At 42.8% G+C, this 27,874-nt stretch overlaps 1 protein-coding gene across 1 annotated transcript; it reads right to left on the bottom strand.

The window, feature by feature from the left end:
• Positions 1 to 792: 792 nt before the first annotated feature.
• On the bottom strand, positions 793 to 27,874 carry LOC120845290 (venom metalloproteinase antarease-like TtrivMP_A). The gene is made up of 14 exons (XM_040217124.1): positions 27,811 to 27,874; positions 27,557 to 27,720; positions 23,392 to 23,481; positions 22,734 to 22,863; positions 21,903 to 21,962; positions 21,516 to 21,637; positions 18,929 to 19,003; positions 18,670 to 18,815; positions 18,054 to 18,103; positions 15,657 to 15,765; positions 9,735 to 9,902; positions 8,325 to 8,466; positions 2,511 to 2,621; positions 793 to 856 (listed from the first exon to the last, which is right to left on the bottom strand). The coding sequence occupies exons 1-14, from the start codon at positions 27,872 to 27,874 to the stop codon at positions 803 to 805; spliced, it is 1,485 nt and encodes a 494-aa protein (XP_040073058.1). The 3' UTR covers positions 793 to 802.

Genomic DNA, 27,874 nt, shown 5'->3' with positions numbered 1-27,874 from the left:
CCAATTTCAAAGCCGTATACTTCCAGATTGAAACTTTATTTTGAAGAAAAATTGAAGTCTGTCTCCTTCGTATTTTATGGGCGTTAGTTCTTTCACAATGCTGTACGACCCCCTCCGAAAACTTTTATATAACTGTTCTATATCTATGTAAAACATGCCATTAACGATAGCATATCTTACACCTTTAGAGCACTTTGGAATTTTAATCCTTACATAGGTGCCGCAATTCTGAATGAACTTTGAATATGTGAAAGGCTTGCGTTTACAGAATCGTTTTTAAATTGAATGGTAATGTCAAATTTTTATAATATTAGCTACCTAGATTACTTTAAGAGCGCTTTAGAGGACACGACGTGAACAAATTAAAATGAGTTTTGAAAACCAGCTTAAATATGCAGCCACAGAAATGGAATAAAAGGTCGGTGTAGGGCTGTCTTTCTCATTTTAAAAATCAACAACATGAAAGACAAACGTTTACCTAACATTTGGTTTGTAGTGATTTGTTTCATTTGGCAATTATGTCAGCATTCAGTATCGGCAAAAAAAATATCTTTACACCAATGTGCCAGGCAAGTATTATGTGTTTTTAGACTCCAGGTATCAGTTTTTCAACCGCCCAAGTCAGCGACAACTATTGCAAAATGATATATTCTGGAATGTTTTTATCCATTTTAGCGGTAACTTGATGGATTCAATATATGGCCTATCATTGAAATAGGGAGGGTATCCTTTTATTTAGCGTACATTGTCTGTGGCCAGCATCTCGACTTGAATAGAGTCATCAATCTAATCAGATCCTCTTTTATTCTTCTTTGCTTATTACCATCTTGTCTACGCATTCACCCAGAATACAAGCCTGTAACAAAAATAGAAAGTTGTTTTAGAATTTCTGTGTTAATAAGCAGTTTGTTGATACCTTTAGATAATTTACTCTTGGCATATAACGAGATAGATATTCTGGAAAGAGAAGTTTTATATTTTTATTGACAGTTTCACCAGGCCTTACACGTTTCTGGATCATACATTATATTTATAACACATCATTGATTGGCAAGTTTACTTCAAAATGGTGTTTAAAATGTGATAGCAGAATGAGGAAATTATTCTTATATTTTTCGTAAACCAGCAAGTGTAATAATGTATAATAAAATGCGTAGATACATTAGTAGCGCATGTATATTTTCATCTCATGGTGTACCATAAAATAATAGTTAAAAAAGCGCGAAGTTTTTATTTATTAATAGAATACTACTAGAGGCCGGCATTCAATATGTAGGCACCAAAAGAAAAAGCCTGGTAACTGCAGGGTGTCCCGCAAAAAATTACAGGTTGAACCAGATGTCAAAGTTTCAGACCTAACCGGTATGTCATTCAAAAGTTATCAGCGATTTCCTAAAATGTCAAACCGGAAAATGGCGGCCAAGAGCGCTCTGGAATACATGGAGCTGAATATCGCCACATACCGAAGACGTGTAGAAACGAGCCGCATTTTTTCATCCAAATTATCAAAAATCACATAACCTTTGTATAAAATCAAGGTTAGTTTAGAAATGTTGACATCTGGCTGGTTTGGGCCGCCGCTACATTCAGGCAGGAAATTAGCTTTTGCTGAAACGCAGTTTATTTTGAAGGTAGCATAAATTCTGTAAACATTCCTTTGGGACACGCTCCTTTTCACATTACGGGGAACGATGACCTGTGAAGCCTGAATGGCATAACACGGTCTCTGTATTATTTTCTGGAACTACAAGTTTGAAGTATTGTTTTAAAGTTTAAATTCATGGCCTTCTTTTTCACATAATTACGTTAGTGAGCGCTTGTTTTTTTTTTTTATAATTCTTTAAGCTGCAAATCTACACAACTTGCCTGGGCCAGAGGCAGATTTCACTGTTTGTATATAACGTAATTAGGAATAGATAGTTAATTTCAGTGTATAAATTTTTTTCACTGCGTTGACATTACACGAGAATTAATTGAATTTACAAATTTACTTCATTTTACATTTGATAGATAAAAAAATATTGAATTATCTAATATTTTAACGCATCATAAACCGTTGAAAGCTTATCTCGAAATCAAAACCTAAAACGTCCTGTCGTAACCATGCAACAAGTAATTAAGTCACTTGGGCCAACTTATCACACTTTTTTTCTTCTCTATTGAAATAGTGGCTCTCGGATGAATTTTTGTTTATTCTGGCCCGAGATGTACTCCAAACTAATTCTTGGCCTTCCTTTTTTCAGTGCGTCAAAGAAAAAGGAACAATCCAATTTAATACTATAACGCACGGTCATCCTAACATGGTACTAATCAACATCCCCATATGGACAAAAAAAATAAATCGTACTTCAAGAGCATTGCTACACAACATACTCACAGGAACCTTTAAGAGTACATATTTTTAAAGGTATCTATAAAGAAATGGCCGAGTAGGCTGACACTCTTGTGATCGGGAAGGACTCGGTCCTTGTAATAATTTAATTTGCAAAATTTACCAGAACAATACTCACTTTCTTTTTGTCTTTTGTGCAAGGTGTACCATCGACTACAGCGAGTCTCCACCAGTTATTTTTCCCGATGCAGTGTACCTCGCAGTTTTGAACACCCTTAATACCGTACGACTGTAAAGAACAAATATTCGAAATTAAACACTAGAGCTAGTTTGGGTCTTTAGCGCAGAAATGTAACTAAATGCGTGAATGGCCAAGCGTACCACGATTGCATTCTTCGAAACACATTTCTTAGAAAATTGAGTCAGTAGAAAGCAGTAAATGTAGCGAAAGGTTTAGTGTACTCGTTACCGGTTCTGAATAGGCAGAGTGCACACCTGGAGAGCACACTTAAGGCTGGTTCACACATTTGCGTCGACCGCGTTGCGCTGCGTTGCGTCGTGCAGCATAGCGCCTCCCTATTGGCTTGTCATAAGTGTCGTCATAGCAATACAGCTCGACGCAAGCAGTCTCAACGAGATGCAAGGGGTTGCAGTCGCACTCGAACGCAACTGTGTGAACAAGCCTTGAGAGTGCACACTTATCTAAGACGATTTTTAAGATAGAAATATTGTTTTGGGGTTGTGTCGCTGATTTAGTTGATCTTCTAGACTGGTTACTTTGTAATGGGCGCCATGTTGTTTTTTTTCTTTAGTATCTAGCATTGTTCTACTGTTATCTGGAACATTTCTGTGTTACTGACTGTTAGACAATTTTTCTAAATAAACCTAGTTCTTTTTTTATTCCTGTGTACCCTGCTAGGCATTTATCTCGTGATGCTAAAAATTGAAATTTTATGATTCTGAGGCGCCTATGTGTCAAAACCAGAACAGTGTTAAACTATCCATCTAATTGCCTTCCTAACCCACTGTTCTTATTAAAATGAAGGAACAAACTCACTGAACATTTAATGGTAAAATAAATATCGCCCTCTACATATGAAAGAAGGACGTGACTGATATCCGTATTCTCATTGAGCTAGGCGTGCAAGCGTAGATATTGAAACACGCTTTTCCTACCTTGCTTTACGCTTGCGAAAAGCAACAAGCTAAAAGCACTATTTACGCATTTCAATTGACAAGGCAGCGTAATATATCGCGCTGTGTCTTTTACAGTGCAGAAGAGCTCTAGCTAAGATGTCAGGCACTTGACGGAGTTTAACCTTTTCGTAGTTCGGCGTGTCAGAATCAGCATTGCTTGGCTATTTTCACTATGTTTTCAGCTTTACGTGATAATAAGCTACACGGCCATTCTTTCCGCGCTCAATTTGCGGAATCACGTTTCATTCACGTTTGCTCTTAAAAAAAAGAAACAGAGGCAGGTGAATTTGTTCTCTGTAATCGTCTACCGTGCTTTTTTTTTTATTCATCCGAATTTAAGTCACTTTACCTGGCACTTCACATTTGATTTCGTACGCTCGACTACTCCAAAATGCAGATCTACATTCTCTGCTCATGTAGTTATTTTTGCCATTAAAGTTTTTGAATAGTGTTGTCGGCGGTGTTCTATAAACGCCGGAGGAAAAATGCACGCGTCCGAACCAGAGCTTTGGCTAGAGTCAACCTCTTTCTCTTTATTTTCCTGGCTCCCAAGCCACGAGCGCTGGCAGAGGCTGGCGCTCGTGAGAACCAGCATTGCGAGCCTAGCGCATCTGTCTGTGTCACTATAGGATCCCCCCTCTAGTTGCGCGGAGCAAAAGTTGTGGTTGTGCTCCACGTAACGATCTTCTTGGAACCAGGTTGCTGGTGGGTGTTGGTGACTTGGGTAGTTGTTCTGGACAGTTCAAGCGGGAAAACGACAGGATTTGTCACGGAGGAAGCTAAATAGGCAGGTTTCACGCGGTCCAGCGTGACCACATCGTGACGTCCGTTGATGTTGACCGTGATGGTTTTTTCTGTTCGGGAAAGAACTTCATACGGTCCGTCGTATGGTGGCGTGAGGGGTGCTCGTACAGCATCTCTTCGCACGAATACGTGTGTACAGGTCTGGAGGTCGTCGCTAACGAAAATCTGCCGTGAAGTCTGTTGTCTGGGTGGCACTGGTCGCAGGGAGGAAAAGAAATTTCTCATCTCTTGAAGATAGGATGGGATGTCAGGATCTTCCGATGGTACATGTGTGAGAAATTCTCCAGGCAACCTAAGCGTAGCGCCATAGACCAGCTCGGCGGAGGTGCAAGCGATGTCTGTTTTGAAGGTAGAACGGATTCCCAGGAGGACGAGAGGAAGGTGGCTAACCCAATGAGCACGATCTTCTTTCGTCATCAGTGCTGCCTTGAGTTGGCGATGGAGCCGTTCAACCATTCCATTGGATGAAGGGTGGTATGCAGTGGTGTGTACGTGGCGTACGCCCAAGATCTTGGTGAGGACTGTGAAAAATTTACATTGAAACTGTCGGCCACGGTCGGTCGTGATGGTGGACGGACAGCCAAACCGCGCGATCCATGTAGATAGGAAGGTGTGGGCGACTGTCTCCGCTGTTATGTCGGTGAGCGGAACAGCTTCCGGCCATCGCGTGAACCTGTCCACACATGTCAAAACGTATCGGAAGCCGCTTGACGATGGTAGAGGTCCCACAATATCAATGTGGACGTGATCAAATCTGGCATCTGGAGGTCGAAATGCATGCAGCGGTGTCTTCGTGTGTCGAAGTACTTTGGAACGTTGACATTTGCTGCATGTTTTGGTCCATCGACGGATGTCAGCATTAATCCGGGGCCAGATGTATCGTGCCGTAACGAGGCGTTGCGTTGCACGAATGCCCGGATGACTAAGATCATGAATGGAATGGAAGATGGCTTGTCGAAATCGTTCGGGTATGTATGGTCTAGGTGTGCCGGTTGACACGTCGCAGACAAGCTCGCAGTTGGCGAGTGGCAGTGTGACGGGTTGGAGCTGCAGAGATGTAGAGGACGCTCGTAGCGTTTGCAGCTCGGAGTCTTCCTGTTGTGCGGAGGCCAGTTCCGAAAAACTGACAACAGGAGGTATTGAAACACCGTCAATGCGTGAGAGTGCGTCTGCTGGCGTGTTGTCCGTTCCGGCGACATGGCGTAGATCAGTAGTATACTCGGAGATATACGAGAGGTGTCGAATTTCTCTGGCGGAGTAGGAATTGTGATTTCCCACGAATGCGTAAATCAGGGGCTTATGGTCAGTTAGCACGTGGAAAACTCGGCCTTCCAAGAAGTACCGGAAGTGCCGAACGGTCGCATAAATTGCAAAGAGCTCGCGTCCAAACGTGCTGTAGCGTGTCTCTGCAGGTTTGAGCTTTTGTGAGAAGAATCCAAGTGGATTCCACCCATTTTCGCCGTACTGCTGTAAGACAGCGCCGACAGCAACATCGGACGCGTCTACCATGATACGCGTCGGGGCGTTCGACATAGGATGCACGAGTAGTGTGGCATCGGCAAGGGCTTGCTTGGCCGCGGTGAAAGCCTCCACTGCGCTGGTGGTCCATGATAGTTGTGCCGAAGACTTGCTTGGAGCTCGGAGCAAGTCTGTGAGAGGCTGAATGATTTGTGCACAATGTGGGATGAAGCGCCGATGAAAATTAATGAGGCCCAGAAATTCCCGCAGCTTACGTAGAGATTTGGGTTGTGGGAAGTCTCGTATGACTTGCACCTTAGATGGGAGAGGTTCGATGCCATCGGGAGTGATGAGGTGCCCTAAAAATTCCAGTGTCGTAGTACCAAAGGTACACTTCGCCACATTGATTGTAAGCCCGTAATCGCGGAGGCGTTCGAAGAGCAGGCGCAGATGTGTTGTGTGCTCCTCGTGGGATTTGCTCGCGATCAACAAGTCATCCACGTAGGCAAATACGAAAGGCAGTCCATGAAGAACTTCGTGGACGAATCTCTGAAAGGTTTGCGCGGCGTTTCTCAATCCGAAAGGCATGCGAACGTACTCGAAGAGGCCAAATGGTGTTGTGATGGCTGTCTTCGGAATATCTGCAGGCTCGATCGGGATGTGGTGAAACGCCTTCACCATGTCGATTTTGCTAAATATAGAGGTTCCTGCCAGGTGTTCGGCGAAGTCGTGTATGTGAGGCAGTGGGTAGCGATCGGGTTGTGTATGGGCGTTTAGCGCCCTGTAATCACCGCACGGCCTCCAGTCCCCTGGGTCTTTCTTAGGAACCATGTGAAGTGGTGATGCCCAAGAGCTGTTGGATGGTCGAATTATGCCTAGTTCTAGCATATGCTCGAACTCTCGTCGTGCTACTTGCAGGCGTTCGCCAGACAGACGACGAGGGCGAGCAAAAACGGGAGGGCCGGAAGTGACGATGTGGTGTGTCACTGCATGCGGTGGCGGCTCTGCCATGTTGGAGGACTTCGTGATTTCAGGAAATTCTTTAAGAATGTCTGAGAATCTTGAAGGAGGCAGGATGTTCCGGATGCAAAGGGGAGGTAGTGTTTTGGACACGCCGTTGACAGCCAGATGAGTCTTCCTGTCAATCAGGCGTCGATGGTGCATGCTGACGTCCAGATCGAAGTGTGAAAGAAAATCTGAGCCTAAGATGGGGTAGGTCACGTCAGCAATGATGAAAATCCATCGAAAGATCTTACGAAGCCCTAAGTCCAGGGTCAGAGATTGTTTGCCATATGTTGGAATGTTTGAGCCGTTTGCCGCGACGAGATGCGAACCGGGCAATGGGCGTCGCCTCTCTGCATGTGTAGGTGGAATTACGCACATTTCAGCTCCTGTGTCGACGAGGAAACGGCGGCCCGTTATTCGGTCTGTGACGAAAAACAGACGGCTTGTTGTTGGCCCGACGTCACTTGCCGCCTCTAGTGACGGGCCGGAGCGTTTCCCTGCCATTCGCACGGCTGTTGGCACTTACGTGCGTCGCTACCGAATTTCTGGTGGTACCAGCAGAGGACGTCAGTCCGTCGTTGTGAAGGACTGCGACGTCGAGAGGATCTACTTCTCCGACGACGTCTCGAGTCGTTTCTCTTTCTGCCGAGTGCTGCGACGGCGGTTGTCAGGGCGTCGATGCGGGCTTCAAGGGCTCGCATGGCGGAACACTGATGAGCGTTATCCGTGACGCTTGACAGGGCGGGCGCAGCATACTCCGCGACGCGGTCAGCCATCTCGGCAAGGCGATCGAGTGGAAGATCGGTGGCTGGTGCAAGCGTCATGCGAATGCCTTGTGGCAAGCGCTGGAGAAACAACTCCCGTAGAATCGGATTGTTCGTGTCCGAGGCTTGCTCACCTAACAGCTGCCGCATGCGATGAAGTAGCTGAGAAGGTCGACGGTCGCCCAGCTCCTCTGTGTTCAGAAGCTGCTGTAGCCTTGAAGCCTCTGACTCCGTCTTCCTAGCGAGGATCGTCCGCTTGATGTAGTCGTAGGCGTCGTCGGGAGGGGGAGACGCCAGTACGTCGTCCAGCTCATCAGCCACCTCTGGGGGAAGAGCAGAAACCACATGGTAGTAGCGGGCGCTCTGGCTTGTGATGTGCCGCAGGTGGAATTGCGCTTCCACTTGGGAAAACCAGGCCCGAGGGTTTTTCGCCCAGAAGGCTGGAAGGCGGAGTTGGACGGTGGAGAAAGCTCCGTCGCCGTTGGAAGAGGTGCCAGCAGCACTCTGGTTCATGTTGGTCGGACGTCCGGGTCACCAATTTGTCGGCGGTGTTCTATAAACGCCGGAGGAAAAATGCACGCGTCCGAACCAGAGCTTTGGCTAGAGTCAACCTCTTTCTCTTTATTTTCCTGGCTCCCAAGCCACGAGCGCTGGCAGAGGCTGGCGCTCGTGAGAACCAGCATTGCGAGCCTAGCGCATCTGTCTGTGTCACTATAGTGTCATTGCCCATGTTGTACGATTTGGTGTCAGGATATTGTACTCACCATGTTAGCTTTCATGCCAGGCTCATACATATACACCCTCCTGCAGTAGTTTGACAGGGATGTCTTCCTGCCAGGAAGCTTGCTCGAGCGCCGTATTGTGGCTCTCAGATTTCGTTCTCTCAAGCACGTAAACTCCGGACGGCTGCAAAATATATTCGTCAGTTTAAGGACAGAAAATGAATCTAAAAAATTATTCATCAGCCATTATACAGGCATAATTAGATTGATTAACCGAGCTGCCGCAAATATCATTCAACATCTTCTCACACACCGGATTCTTAAAGGTGCAACAATTTTTGGGAGAAAAAATTTTTGTACTTTTAATAAATATAGCTTAAGGTTGATTATTCACGTTCTTGGCCTACAAAACACGCGTTAGTTTATTTTGCACGCAATGAGAGTCGAAAAAAAATTCAAGTTAAACAGGCCGCGTTCGCCCCCTCAAGTCGCAGTCAGAGCAAGCGGCCACGCAATCAGGTGCCGCCATTGTTCATCGCAGCCACGCGCTGGAGTAGGCAAAGGATAGGGCATGCGCTGACTCCCAGACACTCTACTGAGATTTAGTATTGCGTATACGAGCGAAAGCAAGCACTGCTTGCGTTAGCGTTGCGTGTTCCGCACAGCACGTGCGCAGAGCGGAAACTGCGGTCTTGGACTGGCGCATGTAACGACACGCATGCGAAGCTTGGAGCACTTAACGTGAGTGCAAACGCACATCTCTTGCGCTTGATCCAGTACGCAAAAACTAAACCTATCTACTGTTTCGCTTCGTCTTTTCTCGTCATTGCGGCCGTTGGAGTCGAGCCACCATTCGAATGCTGGTTGAGGCTTTAATTGTCACGAGCCCGAGCCAAATCTTCACGGAGTGCTCGTGCCCAATCTATGAGCGGCATTTTAATATCGTCCCCAGGGGTGCCTCACATTAACAATGCAACTCACGATTACGTCATCAAGTTTTCCAGAGGAGGGACTGAAAGAGAAAGCCCGCTTTTACTCTGAAAGTTTCACCGCGACCAAGAAGCGTCTTGGTCCCACTTGTGCGAGTAAGGTAGTGTATAGTAAGACAATTTCTAACCCACTATCGTTGCACGGACCCTTTAAGATAATTAGCACACAATATTTAAACAATAAATGTCTGACACAATTAATCAATCAATCATTATTAACGATGGCACAGATTCAACACCAATCAATTTTAAGTACCTGCTTTATTGTCCCTTGTTCTAGCTGTGACGCGCAATAATTCTACGGGACAGCACTATTGAATTTTGTGTGATATAATAGGTTTTAGAGACGGAATCAAATAGAGAAATAATTTCAGTTAACATGCTATGCATAATCAATAGAGTAGACAAATATTAAAAAAATAATTGTTAAAGTTCTTTTCAAGGTAAATTTTTTCACTCTTACTTGTAAAGGTTCCTGATTTCTCTTTGGCAGCAGTAAGAAAATGCATATTGGCGCTCGTCTTTCATCTCGTAACTCATCAGGTATCCTTCCTTCCAAGGGCAGTCTGCAGATCCGATGTGTCCGTTTACCCAATTACCGGCTGGATCTCCGTCATGATTGCAACCAAGGCTAAACAGGTGACAAAACAACAATATCGTAAACTTCTCTACTTTAGCAATCCAATAAATTTATGGAGTGAGCAGGTGTGATACACGACATTTTAATAAAAGCAAAATTATCTGGCTTTAGTTTTTTTGCTGCTAAGTTGTAACTTTACAGCATGTAACAAGAACATCTAGGACAAGCAAGTAGCCAGAATTTTGTGTCGGGGGGGGGGGGGGGGGGCCGCCCATGACAAAATGCTGTATGAGGGGGAGGGGGGAGAGGAGGTCCCAGCAAAATGGAAGATTTCGGGGGGAGGGGGAGGGGCCGGGCCCCATGGGCCTCCCCCTTGGCTACGTGCATTGATCTAGGACATACATGATTCTAGCGCAGGAGTCTCAAAACCTCGGCCCGGGGGCCAGATCCGATCCGCGAAAGTCTTCTGACTGGCGGGCGACTGGCTGCGGTCTTTCCTATGAAGCCAGGCCATGGCCCGTTTCCAGCAGACACGCTGCTAGCGGTGCAAAAGAACTTCCCGTATAGAAACGGCACCGCGACGAGCTCCAGATGCGCAAACAAAGATACGTGAAAAAACGAAAGAAAGTGTAGCCTAACAGGGAACCCCTCGCTTATTAATAATTGAACACTGTTATCACTATATCGAATTATTATTCTTAGCCCTCTGCTCCATTTCTGTGTAACTGCGTTAAAATTCCAAGTCGTTGTCATGTACACCATGCTTAGTGTCCTCTTTCACAACAATTGCGTATTGTCAGAATTAGTCGTATGTTTCTCATTCGTCTTTTGCACTGCTCGAATGTGTCCAAGTTCCCATGCACTTTGATTTATGAAGGGTGAGTTTTTTTTATCAAAGGTGCTGTGTATAATGTCATAATTACCTTAATATTAAACTTCAGTGTGAACTATGTGCACTCAGCTACCTCACGTTTCTTTTAAATACTTACCTAAATATTCATTTCTTCGCTTAAATAGTTATCTAGGTTTATTTCGTTTGTTCCTCGTTCATTATTACTTTCTTTCTAGCCCTCGAGATTGTGACAGATTCCTGATCCGGCTCCTTAGTCAAAATGTTTGGAGACCTCTGTTCTAAAGGCAGAGAGCTACGTTTCCTCCGCAGACGACGACGTCAGTTGCATCGTCTTTGGCTTGTGAACATCTTAAATATTCCAAATACTACATACAGATTATGGCCGCATATATATGGGGCCAGAAACTTTATTTAAGTCTTAGAGTGAGTTTACAGTCTTCTTCTTGTACGAAGTAAGTGGTAGGCTATTTCATTAACTCGTCTATCATCTATCGTCAACCAGTCCTGCGAAATATTTTCCTGTTTTTTTTTAACTTAGAACTTTGTGATATATTGAAAGTTCTCGAAATAACTGAAAATAAAGTATGTCATTTACAAATTAATACTCAAAAGGGTTGGTATATTTTGCGATAAAAACAATGTCCTGGAGTAGTGTTCGTTCTCAAAGGTTTTCACATAGCTTGTTACTGCCTCTGACATAGCAATAAATGTGATAATTTTAATTATACATGTTTGATGCACTAGTTCTTTCCTAAAACACTTTTTTTCTCAATTAAAAATAAACGACTGATGCCGAACGTTCGTACTTTAGCCAAATGTGGTGCTAGCTGCTGTTAAAATACGTCAAAACTCCAAAGCTTAAGCTTAACTAAAAATAGCTGTTTTTAGAAATGTCGTATGATAAAATAAGATCTGTTTTATTAAAATGCACTAGGTTGCAGAGAAAAAAAATGGTGGGCTCCACTAGGAGTAGTATGCATATGTCTTAAGGCTCGTTCGCACTCTTGCAACCGAGTACGACCGAGAGAGATGAGACTTGTTAAAACCTCTTAAAATTTCTAAGGACGAGAAAACAGACTGGCACACTGGCGCCATTTTTTCGGTGACCTTGGAACTACATTTCAAAAGAGCGAAAGATTTGCGGGATTTCCGAGGTCAAATGTGCGTAATACCTATAAAAAAGGCTCCTCTATAACGTTGACAAAAGTTTTTTGACCCAAGAGAGAAAGGATAATGCGCGAGAAAAATAGAAAATATGCCATACCGCTAAGTTTACGCTGCTACCCAATAGATGGCGCCAGTGTGTCCTCTCGTTGTAAGAGGTTGTAAGGAACCCAGTTTTAAGGGGTCGCAAGAGTGTAAACGGGCCTTTACGTTTATGCTAATCATCCTAAGAAATATATTATCTACTTTGAAGTATGGTGCGATATTACCCGAGGCTGTAAACATATTTTTAGCATGCCGCTTTATCGTCAGCAAAAGGATTTATGTACGAACTTTCGGAGTGATTGTTGTTGTTTTTGTATCATAATACATGGTGTCGTGACCTGTGCGAATTGTTTCATTGAGCATTTGGGCAGCAAATATTTTCTAAAACGAATTCCTCATTATCTTTAGAGATCTTTTTTGCACTTCGTGTACTGTGCACCAACGCATACGTTTACTACAAAAGTTTCTCCAAAAGTTTGACTCAGTGCCTCTCACATTCCGCTTATGTTTTCTTTTAATGCGAAAGCATTAATTGTCCCATGGAACGAAGCCAGCGGCGTCGGAAACAGTGAAAAACGGTACATAAACTCCCATTTTCCTATTGGCCGAGTGAATCGACACCTAAAGTCATATTGGCTTTGGCGCGTCATATCAGATGCTTCGGTCACCGAAGCCGGCGAGGACGCTCGAGGTCAAAGCGGACTCGTCTGAGTAATAAAGCACAAAGAAAAGCACAGCAACGGAGATGCCTAGTCACAAAAGTCGGCGAGTGCGCTCAAGGTCAATGCGGACGCGCTCCAGAAATAAAACACAAAAGAAAGGCAGAGAACGCAGATGCCTCGTCACAGAAGTCGGCGAGTGCGCTCAAGGTCATGGCGGACGCGCTCCAGAAAAAAACACAAAGAAAAGCACAGCAACGCAATGCTGCGTCACGGAATCCGTCGTGAAGTCGGCAGGACTCGCCGCGCACGCGCAGAGGTGAAGCGTGACATCACCACCGCAGCGCCGTGTCCGACAGAAAGACGTGGCGCGGTGTTTGTAGGAATAAGCTGCGTGTAGGAATGCTTTTGCATTCCTACACTTAAGCAGTCCTAAGTGTCTCGGCCTAACTTTTAATAGCAATTCTTTACCATCAAATGATTTAGAAAAAATTGTATTGAAGTAATATAAATTAATTCCCCAGATGATTTTTTTAAAGAAATTACTAATCTAAGTAAAGCGCGCCATAGATACACACATTAATTCTATAATCATAATATTTAAGGGTCACAGAAAAGATTGGCTCCCGCTCATAGCGATCCACAGATTTAATGTAAAAGAGGATGCAAGTGATTTATTTTTATTGAGAGGACTTTCTTGGTGTAAAATCTGGTACCACACCCTTGAAAAACTTAATAACAGCCTCTGATGGAGACGCCCGTTTGGTGCTCCTACTGAGAGGTGGTGCCTCACCTCATTGAAAGCAGATTTGTACTTTACACATTACTTGTTTCTAGTACGTTTTGGTAGCACATTAAGAACCCAGTTACTTTTCAGAAGGAGGAACGAGTAACGTATTTTCGTTACTTTACAATTAAGTATCAAGTTACATAATTTCGTTTCTTCCGGCAGGAAGGTGTACAAAACAAGTACCCAACCAAGTTCTCATCCCAGTTCATGCCTGTCATTTTCACGACGATAACACTCTAGAAATACTGTAACACTATGTGCACAACGTATGCCAATATAGCCACTGTTATTCCTAAATAAACACTCTAAAAATAGAAGAAAAATATAGGGTGCCTGAAATACCCAGGCCCGATCTGAAATAAGCCTTAAAAATCGGCGCTTGCATGCAGAAATCAAAACGTTTCGTCAAAGGTGCATTGCACAGGTCGGTTTTATCGTGCAAAATTACAACTCGTAGATTCTTTTTTTTTTTTTTTATGGGGCCAAAAATCTTGTTAGGGTCAACGGCGGACGGCGACGAAGACGACCCAGTCGAGTGGCGGGGCACGCTTGACGCTCTTATTGATAGATGGCGCCGGGAACAGCGTTGGAAAGTGTTGCCGACCAGCGAAAGCAAGCAGTCGACACACAGTGAAAATCCGTCGGCAGCAAGAGCGCCTTTGGTGCCGTTGTTATGCATCCGTATTTTATTCTACTTTTGTTAATTCAAGTTTTGCTATCTTTGTTCGAGTTTATATTTAAAGTAATGGTACATTACAATAATATTATGCGTTTTTTTTTTTTAAAGACAACGTCCTTTGCCAGCAATCTCGGTAAGGAGGAAGCGCCATCTGTAAACACCTTCGCCAAACGCGCCCTGCCACACGACTCGGTAGTATGCCTCGCCGTCCGTAGTTAACCGTGTCAAGTTTTCACGCCCTATTTTTTTACAGAGGGCGCTACGCTTTGTAATTGTACATTATAAAGCCGACATATGAAATACACTTTTCAGGGAAAGTGTAGATTGCTACGTGCAGGCACTGATTTTTACGGCGCGTTTAAGATGAAGCTTTGGTATTTCAGAAACCCTATATCAAGGACGTGAACTATTGGAAGCGGCTACTGCTTCATAAAACTGACACATTCCAAGTAAGAAGAAAATGACGTGTTCACTTGAGTTCACTATGTTCAAGCTGAGGCACGTGTTTCTTTTGAATAAAAGTAACGAGCGACGTGACGAAAATCGTCACTGGAGAATGGGAACAAGCGAGACAAAATACCAACACAAATCTCCAAACACAGCTGGGTGGCGAGTACACGACGAAAAAAAAACAAAAAAAAAAAAACAAAAAAAAAAAACGCCTGTTCCGGGTATCAAACCTGGGACCTCTCAATTTCCAGAGGAGCGCTCTACCAACTGAGCTAACAGGGGTTGGACGTCAGTAGAGCTAACAAATTTTATCAGCTACCACAAGTTTAACACCAACGAGCGTAAAACACGAGCGACGTCCTCGGTTAATTTTGAGGAAGTGAATAGTAACACTATTTAGTTAATCTGTTTCAGTAGCATGTACAGTGCTCCCCAAACTTAACGCCGCCATTGGGTTCCCAAATATTGAGCTCGTGTCGGGTATTCACTGTTAAATTTGTCACTAAACCGTTCGCGATACCTTCTCAGGATGGGTTAGAACTCGGGAACACAAACATTCTTCAGATAGCTCGATGGGCCGTCGCAGGGACTGTCCGAAATGGCAAATGCTGTGGCGGTGTTAAGTTTGAGGCGCACTGTACATGACTGGTTGAAAGCAGACGAAACAACTGAGCGAGGTGTCTACGGCAGGTGCGCACAAAAGCGCTTGCCTTTATTATATAACTTCAGTTTTTATATGAATGAAAACAAATTACGTCAGGAAGCTATATTACACGGAGATCATTATCAATTTGGTTATCTGCCGATTGTGGAGTTGGCTGTTCACGGTGCATAGCGCCTTCTCATGACGGGGGCGTACTGAACTGTCTGCAGAAGTTAATTCCACCATTTAGGTAAGCAGATTTGACGAAAACATGTGTCCACTATGTTGAAGCGGCCATTTTTTCTAATGAATTTGAAACCAAACAGAAATTAACGCCATCCTTCATAAAAAAATAAATAGATCGGTTAATATTAGTCGTGTTATTTAACGTGTGATTTCATTATGCGTGCTTACGTGCTTGTTCCCTCAACGGTTATTCTGAGATACTGAACAATATAAGCCATCGCCACCGTACATAACAATTAACCCAGTAAACATTGTGACATAAAATATGTAGCATACTTATGCGCTAGCTCATGTGTGAAAACGTAGGCTCCGTAATAACTTGTCGGCCGGTCTTCGCACATTCCTACCCTCCATTGGGAGCATGCTGTTCCTACGTAGGCGTATCCTGCAAAACAAAGCAAACTGTTGAAACAATAGTCCACGAATGTCAAATGTGTTTCCTCTTTTTTTTTAAAATGCGGAGTTTTTTATTTAAACAAATTTATTTTGCGTCAAAAGCTGACAGGACTTAAAAAAACACTGAGAGGGCATTTATGCACGCCAAATGTTTATTTGCACGTGACATATGAGAAGTCAACCACCCAGAACACAATTTACGGCTCGAATTTCGTTTTCTTTCCGCCTGATAACTGCCGATCCAGAAGTGGCCGGTTTGAGTCGCACTCATTCTCTTCTTCGTGGTCACGTGCCCTTCTCTATTGTTTATAGACACGCACACCAAACCAAATATAATCAAAGTCGTGGGACACACTCAATATTAAGTTAAGAAAACTTATAGCCTTTCCACTCGGGTGAAAAAGTAAGAGCAGTGGAGCTGGTACCATGTGCCACGATCTATAGGCGACGCTGGCAACCAGACAACCGGCTTTCCGGTTGTCTGGTTGCCGCCGTTGCTTATAAATGACGGTAGCTGTCCAGAGGGTTGTACCGAGATTTATTTGTCCACGGACACGAAACTGGGGAAACTAGCCTTTAACAGCTCCGCTGTAAAAGAAATAACATGGAACCCGTTTTTGTGGCTTGTAAAAAGCTGCTTTTGCGTTGGTTGAAAAAAAAAGTTCCATAGTCAACCCGAAGCGCTCTGTTCATTCTCTGCGTAATTCTCAAGAAGGCCTCGCATCGCGGGAGTGGCAGGCTGGACGGTCTGGACGGCTGGACGAAACTGACTAAGCGTGGCCGGCGGACGTAGGGCGCGGAAACTCTACTTCAAAACTGTTGTTTACGTTACCGGCGATTCTTTCTAGCTTCGGAAGAGAAATATTTTACCAATAAAATCTGTTAGGATTTATTTCCTTCCGACACGCGCGACCACCCAGCTGATCCGCACGAAGGCATCGCCAAGTCGTCACCCCTTCTCCTGGCTGCAGACATCACTCGCCTTACAAACACGAATTGTTAAGAGCTTGAAAAATACAAAAACGTCAAGCACGAAGTGCTTGACGTTTCCGCATTTTTGCCACATTCGGTGCGAGTGTGACCAAAGCGTGGTGTCTTCGAGCCTGGGGAGTGCCTCTGCAGCAGCGAAATTGGGAGCAAACTTTATGCTCTGCAGTCGACTGTTTGCATTGCTGCGAACGAGGAGTTTTCCCACGCGTGCTTGGCCCTTACAATGTTGAAACTGCCGTCTGCTTCGCACGGCTGAAGAAGGGGAGAGAAGAAAAGAAACGCGGTCGGGTGTTAACACGTGGCTTCCAGCAACTCTCTTCTCCTCCATATTCCTCCATATTCCGACAATAGGCGCAATTACTTTATTAAAATATACGCGACTTTGTAGCAAAATATTGATTGGGTGGTCTTTTGACAAAGTATTGATTCGCCTTACAAAAAATAAAAGTATATATTTGGGGAGTTTCAGTGTCCCTTTAAATTCACTTTATTAAGTGTCCATTGTCTGTCTAGAGATAATCGTGGAATCTCTCATGCGACGTTGGAATTAGGGCAAGGATATGACCGAAGGCATATAAAATGAAACCGCTGCTTTCCCTCGAAGCAAGTGTGGTCGCATTTTAAAACTACAAAAGTACCAACATATTATTTAATTTTCATGAAAAAGGTGGAAACTATGTGTAAATGTTCGAATTTCATTCTCTATTAAAACTTTCTCTCAGTTCGGATTGAGTGATTAAGTTTCAATTGAGATGAATTCAATTTGATTGGTTCCATAGTCGTGGAGGAGACAAAAAGTACTACACAGATTAGCGTGAGAAGTTTTTAGTTCCTTATAGATTTGTGAGCTTTGCTAACAGATACATTATTCAGAGTTAGACGAAACCGGCGCAAGAACATGGAATAAACTGTAAGTTAACAAATAATTAATTAAAGAAGAATGCAACGTCTAAAAAAATGGGGGGGGGTGTTAAAAACATTTTATGTGCGATATATGTTAATATTCTTTTTCACCAGTTCATTGATTGTAGATGCGACTACCTTATGAAGCATATAGAATAAGGAATTGGCTCTGGCATGCTGCGCTCTTCAATAGTCTCGACTATGAATTTACTCTAAAGTCGGGTTAGGCGAATAATAAAAAATTCTGCTCGTGAATCTAATAGAATACAACTAGGAACTTTTTGTGATAATTTACCAAGAGTCAACAACATTTACCAACAGTTAACAACTGAGTTTCGTGATATTGCGAAAAAAAAAAGACGCATTATAAGATGACGGACTCACCGCCAGTCCACGACTGTAGTTGGTTATTTACCCATTCTGACATATTTTTTCTGTAAAAAATACATTAAACAATTATATTTAAACTATTTTTATTTTGAAATCAAATTTGAATTATATAGAGCACTGAAAATCAAAATATTCCGGTTCTGGTAAGGAGTATTATCTAACTTCGGTGGTGTGACACCATATTCATCATTAGCCTTCTTCAACGGTGTAGTGCTTCGTAAGGTACGAGTTTTCATAACTTGGTAAAGAGCGAACGTGGCGTTTGCTTGTTTACAGGGCTGTGTTTTAGTAAAGCATGATGCCAGCAGAAGCCTCGTGAAACAGAGAGTAAGGTCTGCCCCTGAATATGGGGTCTTTTTATTGACACGAACTTATTGGATATGTCCTTACGGAAACTTCGCATATCCCCAGATGCGTTATGGTTTGCCCAAACATTCAGAATATATTAAAGTAGAAACCACAATTCCAGTAAGAAATCTGGCTTCTTCCGAATTGTTAGGGACGTCATGTGTTCGATGTTCGATTGAAAATACTTCGTTCACATAACATGTACATCTTACGTTAAGAATAATATTATTTCCAATAAGAATTGTTTTATATTCATACTTACGCAGTCACCAAAAACACAATATCGGATTCGTTATACAATCTGTATTTCTTCATGTAAGTGTTGAACTGGTCCAGAGTTTCTTTGAATAAAATATTACGGTATTTATCGTGTCCTTGCACTTTGACGATGTATGGTTCTTCCTTTGGCTGTTTAGGTGGCCAACAGAACGGAAAATAAGAGATCGCCATATTGTGCGTCCTAAGACTTTTAAAATCTTGCCGTGTTTATTATAAAAGAACAACTCCAACAAAATACTTACACTTTTATTCATGGTTATACCAGTAATTCTGAGCTGCACCTTGGGATATACTAGGCTCGCGTACCTAAGGTTTGCCTGACAGAAAAAAGAAGAAATATGACTTTTTGTTTACTGTTCAAAACACCTCAAGTATGTCTTGGAAAATGCTTAGATGCTACTCTTTACTTTTTTATGTTTCATTACAATGAGTTGCAATGCAAATTATAGCAGCAAAGGCTCGTCTCCGAAATCCATGAAGATAATTTAGGTCACTGCGCCACTCAGCACAAACACCTCACTTGTTGGTTCTCCTCGATACAAAGACCATACGTCATCACACACTTTTGAGAGGTACACCAGTAAAAGCAAAGCTCGATTAAATGCCAAATTCGGGTAGGAGCATTAGGAATTATTCCGAACGGTGTATTTTTTTTTAAGGTAGCTATTTCCGGAATTCGTATGTTCTGAATATTGTATTATAATTCACGACAGCGAAAATAAGCATAGCTTATTCAATTGAAATTGTATTAAATGAAATGTAATACTCCCTTGAAAAGGAAAAGTCGCTAGTGTTTTTCAACAATAAAAATTACTACTTAATATTCACGGCATTCAGTTTTGGAAAGGAAGGCTATTATTTTTAAATCACCCCACGAAAATTTTACTTTTAATATTAAGATTTGACATTTCTTCCAAACTCACCAGTAGAACAAGAAGCACCGACTTGGGCTGGGTTTTGTTTTACCGGCATTTTGTGCTTAAAGGCCCGTTCACACAGTTGCGTTCGGAGCGACCACTACGCTTACGAACGAATGCAACCGGTTGGAACGACGAGTTACCATAGCAACGAAGCGCCAAACGGTCGTTTCGTTCGTGTTCGTTCGCAACGCAAGGAGTTGAGCCGGGCTGAACTTTTTCGTTACGTTCGGGAACGACGGGAGCGACAGACCAATCACAGGTCGAGGAGAGCTCGGTCGCGCGCAGGCTCCTTCTATTTCCAAACATGGCGTCGATGGTGATCGTCGACATCGACGGCGTGATGGACGCGCTCATCGTTCCCCGCAAAAGCGCTATCCTCGACTGTGAATTTTCGTCGTGTATCGTTATGATAACCCAGCACGTAGTAGAAGGGAAGATCCACCTACTTGTGCGGCGATCTCGTGGCGGCACTCTCAAGACAGCAGAAACGCCCGTGCCGTCGTGTTTGTTTACTTCGACTACAGTGGTGCTTTCCTAGCATTTGCGTCCTCGAACATCACCCGGATTTCTTTTTTGGCGCATTCCTTGCGTGTGCTCAAGTTCAAGGTATTACTGGTGCGTACCGTATAAAGGATGCGAATTTTTTACTCGTTTTCATCGCCCGAAAAAGTTAATTAGTGTTAGCAATCCTGAACGCTCGCATCGTCTGTCAAATTATATTTCTACGTTGCTATATCGTTGCTAATATTACATCATCTTTTATATTCGTAGAAACGGTGTGTGGGGAGATTTGTACTGTTGGCAAAGCTGTGTATTAAAGTCGTGATCGTGCAAGACGGCGTACTGGATCTTTTTTTTCTTTTTTTTTTTTAATGCACTACCCTGCAAGCGTATCCTGAAAAAAAAGAGTAATAAACCTTGAGGTCATAGAAGGCGGTCTGTCTATTTTCTGTTACGCAAGTGAGTGGCAGCGCGTCCCCTTCTTTTTGGAGGCACCGCTGAAACAGCTGACGGCAACGGAGAGGCGGTCGCCGTGCTGCCGACCCGCTGCGCTTGTTGCAGTGGTAGCAGGAGTGTACGCGCGGCGCAGAGCGATCGTTCCGGTCGCTCTGGTCAAAACGGACGCGGTCGCGGATAACGGGTTCGTTGCAGATGTCTGAACCAGCCTTTACAAAGCTATTGTAGGCGCATAGCAGATCTTCGTGAGCGTACGCCGTAGCCGAAACCTCGGGCTGCTCCGGTGATGACCCCGCTACCCCGCGCCGGGCACGAAACCGTCCGACATGTTTGTAAGCGTACCTGGGTTGCTTCCTATTGGCTAGGACCAAGAGCTGAAGCTCGTTTCTTATTGGCTGTTGATTCGCGTGGTTGCATGCGGTTGCATGTGTGTGTACACGTCGCGCACAGTTGTCGTTGAAGTCGCAGCGGTTGCATTCGTTCGTAAGCCTAGTGGTCGCTCCGAACGCAACTGTGTGAACGGGCCTTAAATCGTGCCATTCCTCGCGAGATTATGTCACTTGAGCGAAGACGATATAATTTCTGCTAATATTTTTAGTTCGGCACAGACGGCGCTCAAAATGTGCAGTTTCCGGTCTACTAAATTCCTGACTTTTTTATTTTCTGACTTTCTGCTAGATGTGGCAGCGAAAAAAAAAAACTTATAATGCACTGGATGTTTGTTTGCAGGAAAGCATAGCTAATCGTAGACATGGGTTGCAGGACTTCGTTACGGTTGTTTGCTTCTCTCAGACCTTTCTAGAAGACACCAGCTAGGAGCTTCTCTTATGCAAGTTAAATCAAACCAAATGTGTCTAGAGAAATGGTGCTTCTTAGGGAAGTAGTTGCAATTATAGCCCAAATAACAAACTAATAAAAGAGGAATATTGATGGAATATGTACAGCATCTTACCGCATTCATAAGAACGGCAAAGTAAGATATTACTTTATCTTTTTTGAAGTTAAATTGCTTCGAAAATTCACTATCCGCCACAACCCATACTTCAGGATAGATTTCCATGGGTATTTCATACACTGAAACATAAAAGTAAAGGAATAAATAAAACCTTTCTCTTTAAACCGCTATAGCGAATGTTCTTATGGTGCAATAAGAACAAGCGTTTAAGCTGTACATCGAAGGTGTACGCTCATTTATGAAAACGATGTTTATTACTGTGCTTAAATCTTTAATTTTATTTAGTTTTATTTTCGATCGGTTGATTAATATGTAGGAAATAATAACTTGTTATGCGGGAATAACGAAGTTATTATAGTAAGTTATAGTTGGTGCAAAACGTACTCGGGAAATTTGTGCGTCCAGCTCTTGATTCAACGTAGTCCTTGGTATCATTCGGTGTACCTATAAAGCAACAATATTTTCCAGAATAAATATGAAGTGGAATATAATAAAAAAAACTCAAGAAGACCAAAAATAGCAATCTGCCTTTGATTTTTATAGCGACGATGCCGATAGAGATCTGGTGCGTATGCCCCTAAGTGCAGACATAGTTATGAACAGCGGAAGACATCACGCGTAAACAGGTTGGAAGTTTTTTTTTAAGACTGTTTGCAATGCGCAGCGGCAATGGGAATGCACTCACACAGGTTGTATAAATAACACCAGCGAAGATTGCTTGAGCGCGCAACAAAGTGTTTTGTTATCAAGTATCAAATATCAGTTTCGATCCTCATTGGCCATTTCATAGATTCATCAACACTGATCACGCCCGTTTGAAAGAGGTGCTTATATTACATTCAGCCTTTAGGTACATATTATTGTGTTTAAATGTCCTAAATGTGCCAGCCATCTGAAAAAAAGTGCCCCAATGACTAGTTTTGGGAGCTTTTTTTACGTATGCTTATCGATTTAAAACTGGAGGTCTCTTAGAGGGCGCTAGTAGTATTTTAAGTGTTTTGATGAGTATAAATATAACATTGTAAAGTATAAATTGAACAAATATGGTGTCTCTAAACAAGATTTAGGTTTCTACACTTTTTCTTATATATATATATATATATATCACGAGCGTGTACGGCAGAGATGTTACATAATTATAAAGGTGCGAATAATATGAACTTTTCTTTTTTTAACATTCATATGACACAAGTATACTGTCGCTTAACTCCTTACCGTAATCGTGTGAAGGATGTTGTGCTTCGTGTGCTTCAACTTCATACAGCCTGTGCGCTTTGAGTCCTTCACTGTTTCGTGCAGCCACGGGTAAAGGTTGAACGCGAAGCCTTTGTCCAAGAATTCCTTCCTGTATTTACCACGCGTTAGAAAGATTAGAGTTTCTGTACGTATATTTAGATGACGATAAGCAGCTGAGGAAGCTGTGCAGTTTGGTTAGTTTTACTTGTTTAGCAATTCGTGAAGCACGTTTAGGACTTTGTAACTAAACGCATTGTAGTTTCTAACCTTCTCAGTGGTCGGTATGTTACAAGTATTTTAAATGTGCAGAGTAGACATGAATACATTTTTATTTGCTTGTGGTATGTGGTGGAGCATGAAAGAAATTAATAATGGAGCTTTTTTCACACTGCCCTAATCACCGAACAATAATGACGTTCTATCAAAAGGACTATAAAACTTGCGAACTGATCCGTGTGAGCTAAACAACTGAATGTTTACTAGCGAGAAAAAGTTTGTTGCATGATAAAATTTTATTAATAGGAGTAGAAAAATGTATGCATAGAAAAAGTCTATTATAACAAATTAGATAAAGAGATAAATTAAACCTTGCAAAACGTTCCATTATATTATTGGTTTGGAATCATAAAACACGAACCACTTCCACTCCATCGTCGTCTGTGACTTTTACAGAAGCCATGTGGGTAGGATCGTGATATATGTCTCGTTCGGCGTCTTCGGCTCTCACCTGTAATCATGTACCACACATAAGTTTGATTACTGTCTAACTGACTTTCATTTTGCTTGTTCTCAAGGCATGTGTACGAAAGAAGTTTTTGTTTTATGAGGCAGTGCTCAGGTATGCTTATTTGCTGACTAATTTCGTACATAAAAAGCATGCTAATCGCCGTTTGCTCAAATTCCTCTAGGTCCGACATGTAGGGCCTTATGGCTGTAAGAAAACTGTGAGTATGAACTGTTTTGCTTTCAGGACTGATTTGTTTCAGAAAATTTAAAGTATCTTACTTGGTATTTTCTTGCCTTTTTACATAATGATGCACCGGCCGCGTATAAAAATTCTTATAAGTATTAAAAAAAACAAGACAGGGATTAACAATAAGTGGAAGACTTGAACCGCGCGAGTTCTTAATTCATGAATAGTCTGACGTGAAACTACTTGGCTCTATAATAAATATAAATGAACAGTGGTCTATATTATAATTTGATTGCGAAAGACATGATGGGAAAAACAGCTTCCTTGTTACAACCACTTAACCAGATTGCGTTAAACAAAATCATACGAGAACCAAGCATGACGATTTATGTCGCGACATTTTTGTATTTGCGATGCCGCTAGCATAGTTCTACAAAACATTGCAATCTTTATTGCCGTACGGAGCATGACGTTGGCACGCAAAACGCAGGGCTGTGTGCCATATCAAGCAATAAACTTTCCGAACTTTTTTGTCTTTCTTAGGTGTCGGTATTTGTCACCGTGAATCTGTTGCGCAACAGTTACTTTTAATGTGATAGTTATAATGATCGTGCCACCCAGGCAAAGAGTGTCGACCAGGCAAGAAATTTGCAGAGTCAGGTGGAACGAAATTTGGTCTAACACACGAGCCTGACGGTTTGCCTTCGCAATGTCTTTGGAGTACATGAGCTGCTGTCAGCCCTACAGGGAGCGTCACTCAGCAGGTGGTGATATAAGTTAGTCTACCTTTTTTATCTAAAAAAATAATGATTTCTATTAGTGTGCACGATAGGAAGACATGGCAACGTAATCTTTTCTGCGTTTCGAGTGAACCTTCATCCCTCCGACCCTGAGAAGTGAGGGTTCTGACGAACACCTTAAAAAACAATGCATGTTTCTAAAATTTGCAATGCTAATAAACGTTCTGGACATCTCAACAATTGTCTGGCTTTTATCAACATTTAATGATGCAACGAACAGACTTTGAATAAATATCATGTGTGCTCACAGGAAGTTTGCGACATTCCGCACAAAAATATTGCTATTATTTCTTTCACCATGAGCCCGAGCGCAGGCAACGGCTAGAAGAAGTGCTACGCTTCGCGACTCTGTTAGCGCGAATACGATATCCGTGCTTCTCTGCATTGTGCTTATATCGACTAGTACCAAATTTGATCCCTTGGGTCACTTCCTTGAATGAGGACTTTTTACCACGCTGGTAATATTTATTATAGCCGTTAAAATAAGCATAGAAAAAAAAACACCTGAGGTCGCTTTCTCGCGCTTACGCTGTGTACAAACACGAAGGCACAGACTAAAAGCGCAAGGTCTCAGCACTGTTCTTGATTGGCCTAGCCGGTGATAGCAGACGTGTAGAAATGACCATCAGCGCCGTGACGTTGCGCTTTTTGCACTTCTTGTTTGCCTCTCGACTCGTGGCATCGACTGCGAGCGGACCTCGGTGAAAGCAGATTGCATAACTTCTGTGACTGAAATAGTTGCTCCTTAGGTGCAGATAAATTAATATTGAGCAACTCAACTCTCTAACGTCTCGCTACTGCGGTGGCGCAACTGTCGACACTGCGCATGCGCAGGAGACGCTTCGCCTCATGCGAATCTGGATTCGGCGCAAGCGCATTGTCCGAACTCCGTGTGGGCAAACGCGGTCTTGTTTGTAAGCTGTGTATTGCTGCATACACTACACACATCCTTAGATTTAAATTCAGAGGTACCTCGAAACAGAGCTTCATGCTCTCTGTTTTCCAAGCATTCCGCGTTGCGTTGATGGCCAATTTACTCGGAATATTTGGGTACTCCGGGGGAACTGCCTCAGACGCCTCAGTGAAAGGCATATTTCGGAGACTCTTTTTCTCCCTACGATACGCTCTCCGCTATGAAGACGACGCCATGCGCGCCGCTAGCTTTATCTGCAGAGTTCCCGATCTCGCGGAGGGTTGCGGGAGGGCGATGCATGAAAATCCCTTCGTAGAAGAGAGTCTGTGAAGATCCTTCCTGTAGCTTAAAAAAAAAAGTAAAAATGGAAATCACGTTTGCAAAATTGTGTATTTATTTTTGAACGTTCCAATTTCAGTCACCATTTGAAAAGTTTTCCGTCGGGTAAAATGCACTTGTTTTGTTTCGTTTTGTTTTTCTTTTCATGCTCTCGACAGGTTTTATATTCGTCGAGTCTGATTGTTACAGCACTCCTGCCAATTTTTGTTTGACCTCTTCCAGATCGGGAAACTGTTTCCCTCTGAAAACTTTTTGAATTCTTGGAAACACAGAAAAAGTCACACGGCGTGAGGTCGGGTGAGTAGCGAGGGTGGGGTACGGGGATCAAGACGTTTCTGTCAAACACTGGTCAAATTGCGATCTCGGAAAACCAGTCTCTTGTTTTCCAAGACTCTGGTTGTCATTTTTCCCGCAGCGCTTGTGTTCAGCAGTTTTGACCAAAAACGTATGGCCCCCGTCCCCCACTTTCCCTGTTCACTCGACCTTGCCCTGTGTGACTTTTCATGTTTCCTCAGATGAAAAAGGCTCACAAATTGAGTCGAGTTGCGGATGCGGAAGAGGTGAAACAAAAACGGCTGAAGTACTGAAAGACACTAATACCGAAAAGTTAAAAGGTTCTTTAGGGCATTAAAAATGTCTCGAACAAATGTATGGCATTCCGCGGAGGGTGCTTTGAAGGTGACTGAAATTTGAACTTATAAGTATATTTTGAACATAAATTAAGGTTTTCTGTGCGTCTCCGCTTGTATGAACACAGGCGTCGGAAAAGCTTAGGTTACCCCTATCGGAGTTATCACAATGATCTAGTAGCACGCGTTCGAATATTAAAATAATGTAATGGCCATGCGGGTCAAAAGAGGCAATGTTAAAAAAAATTATTTCGTGTTTTAGGCTGTGTTTTCATGTTTAAATCTTCATTCCGCGATGTACAAAATATTAAGGACCGAATATGATCGCGAAATTACTCATATACACCTATGTATTCCTCCCGGTTACACAGAAATGCATAGATTCAATTCATTTTCTTGTGCGCGGTCCCTCACATTTTTGGCTTTGCCTGCTATCAAATTAATTTTGAGAAGTAAACCTAGGTATTGGTAAACATCTATGGTAAAATTCGATTGTTTTTTTTTAAGTTCTTGGCAATTTTTTACAATAAGTGCTTCTATTATTGTCCAATCACAATAGAATTCGGCGTGAATACGGTCCAGGGTATGTAGAATAAAACTTTTAGGGTTTGGTTTAAATGTGTAGCATTAGAACTAGAATATGGGCTAGTTGCTTCATTACTGAATAGAAGGCTAAGAGGCGGTGACAAAGGACAATAAAGAAACACGGACGACAGGACAGGCGCTTCTTTTTTTTTTCTTTTTTAGAAGCGCCTCTCCTGTTGTCTCTGTTTCTTTATTGTCCTCGTTTGTTCGCGCTTTTTAGCCTTTTATTCATTAAATGTGTATCTTTCTACTTGCGAAGACCATAAAGAAACCCTTGTTACCTATTTTAGCATGGCGTTTTCGGAACGAATTATGTTTTAAAAGACAAGAGAGTTCGCACACAATATGTTTGTTGCTCGTTGCACTCGGAGTTTCAATCTAGCCAATTAGATTATTTTACTGTACTCTTTTAAGTCTGTTGCGGTGCCCGATGTGTGCACAAAAACACGCTTTTTTGCTTGTACATTGATTCGAGGGTACAAAAACTGTATTCAATTAACACCGTATTCATAGAAAAGAGATCAAGCACTATAATCTGTAAAGCGTTCATTCAGGTCTTCGAAGTTATAAGAGTTTCTCCTGGCGCAGGGTTTTCTACGGTATGATATCAGACACATACTCACGTAGTAATCGATAGGCTCGTTATCCTTCGTCGTGCTAAACAGAAAACTGTCGGTGAAAACCTTACTCTTCTGCAGAGTCAAAGTCAAATCATCGTTAATTTTCAGCATCCTCTCTCCCGTGGCTGATCTGCTTTCAAGCATCCTCGGGTACACGATCCCATGCTCTGCAACGAAATCGTTCAGGTTAACCCAAGCAAAGTTCAGATCTTTTTTTTATAGTATTTAACCGACTCGGACAGCGTATTATCGATTACCTTTCTCGGCGAAGCAGAAAGAAAAGAGCGCTACGGCCCACAATTTGAGGCTGAACCCCGGCAT

Source organism: Ixodes scapularis, unplaced genomic scaffold, assembly GCF_016920785.2.
Source record: "Ixodes scapularis isolate PalLabHiFi unplaced genomic scaffold, ASM1692078v2 PGA_scaffold4__175_contigs__length_147842914, whole genome shotgun sequence".
Taxonomy (NCBI): domain Eukaryota; kingdom Metazoa; phylum Arthropoda; class Arachnida; order Ixodida; family Ixodidae; genus Ixodes; species Ixodes scapularis.
The sequence above is the reverse complement of the archived record's forward strand: the minus strand, read 5'-3'. Positions and strand labels throughout refer to the sequence as shown.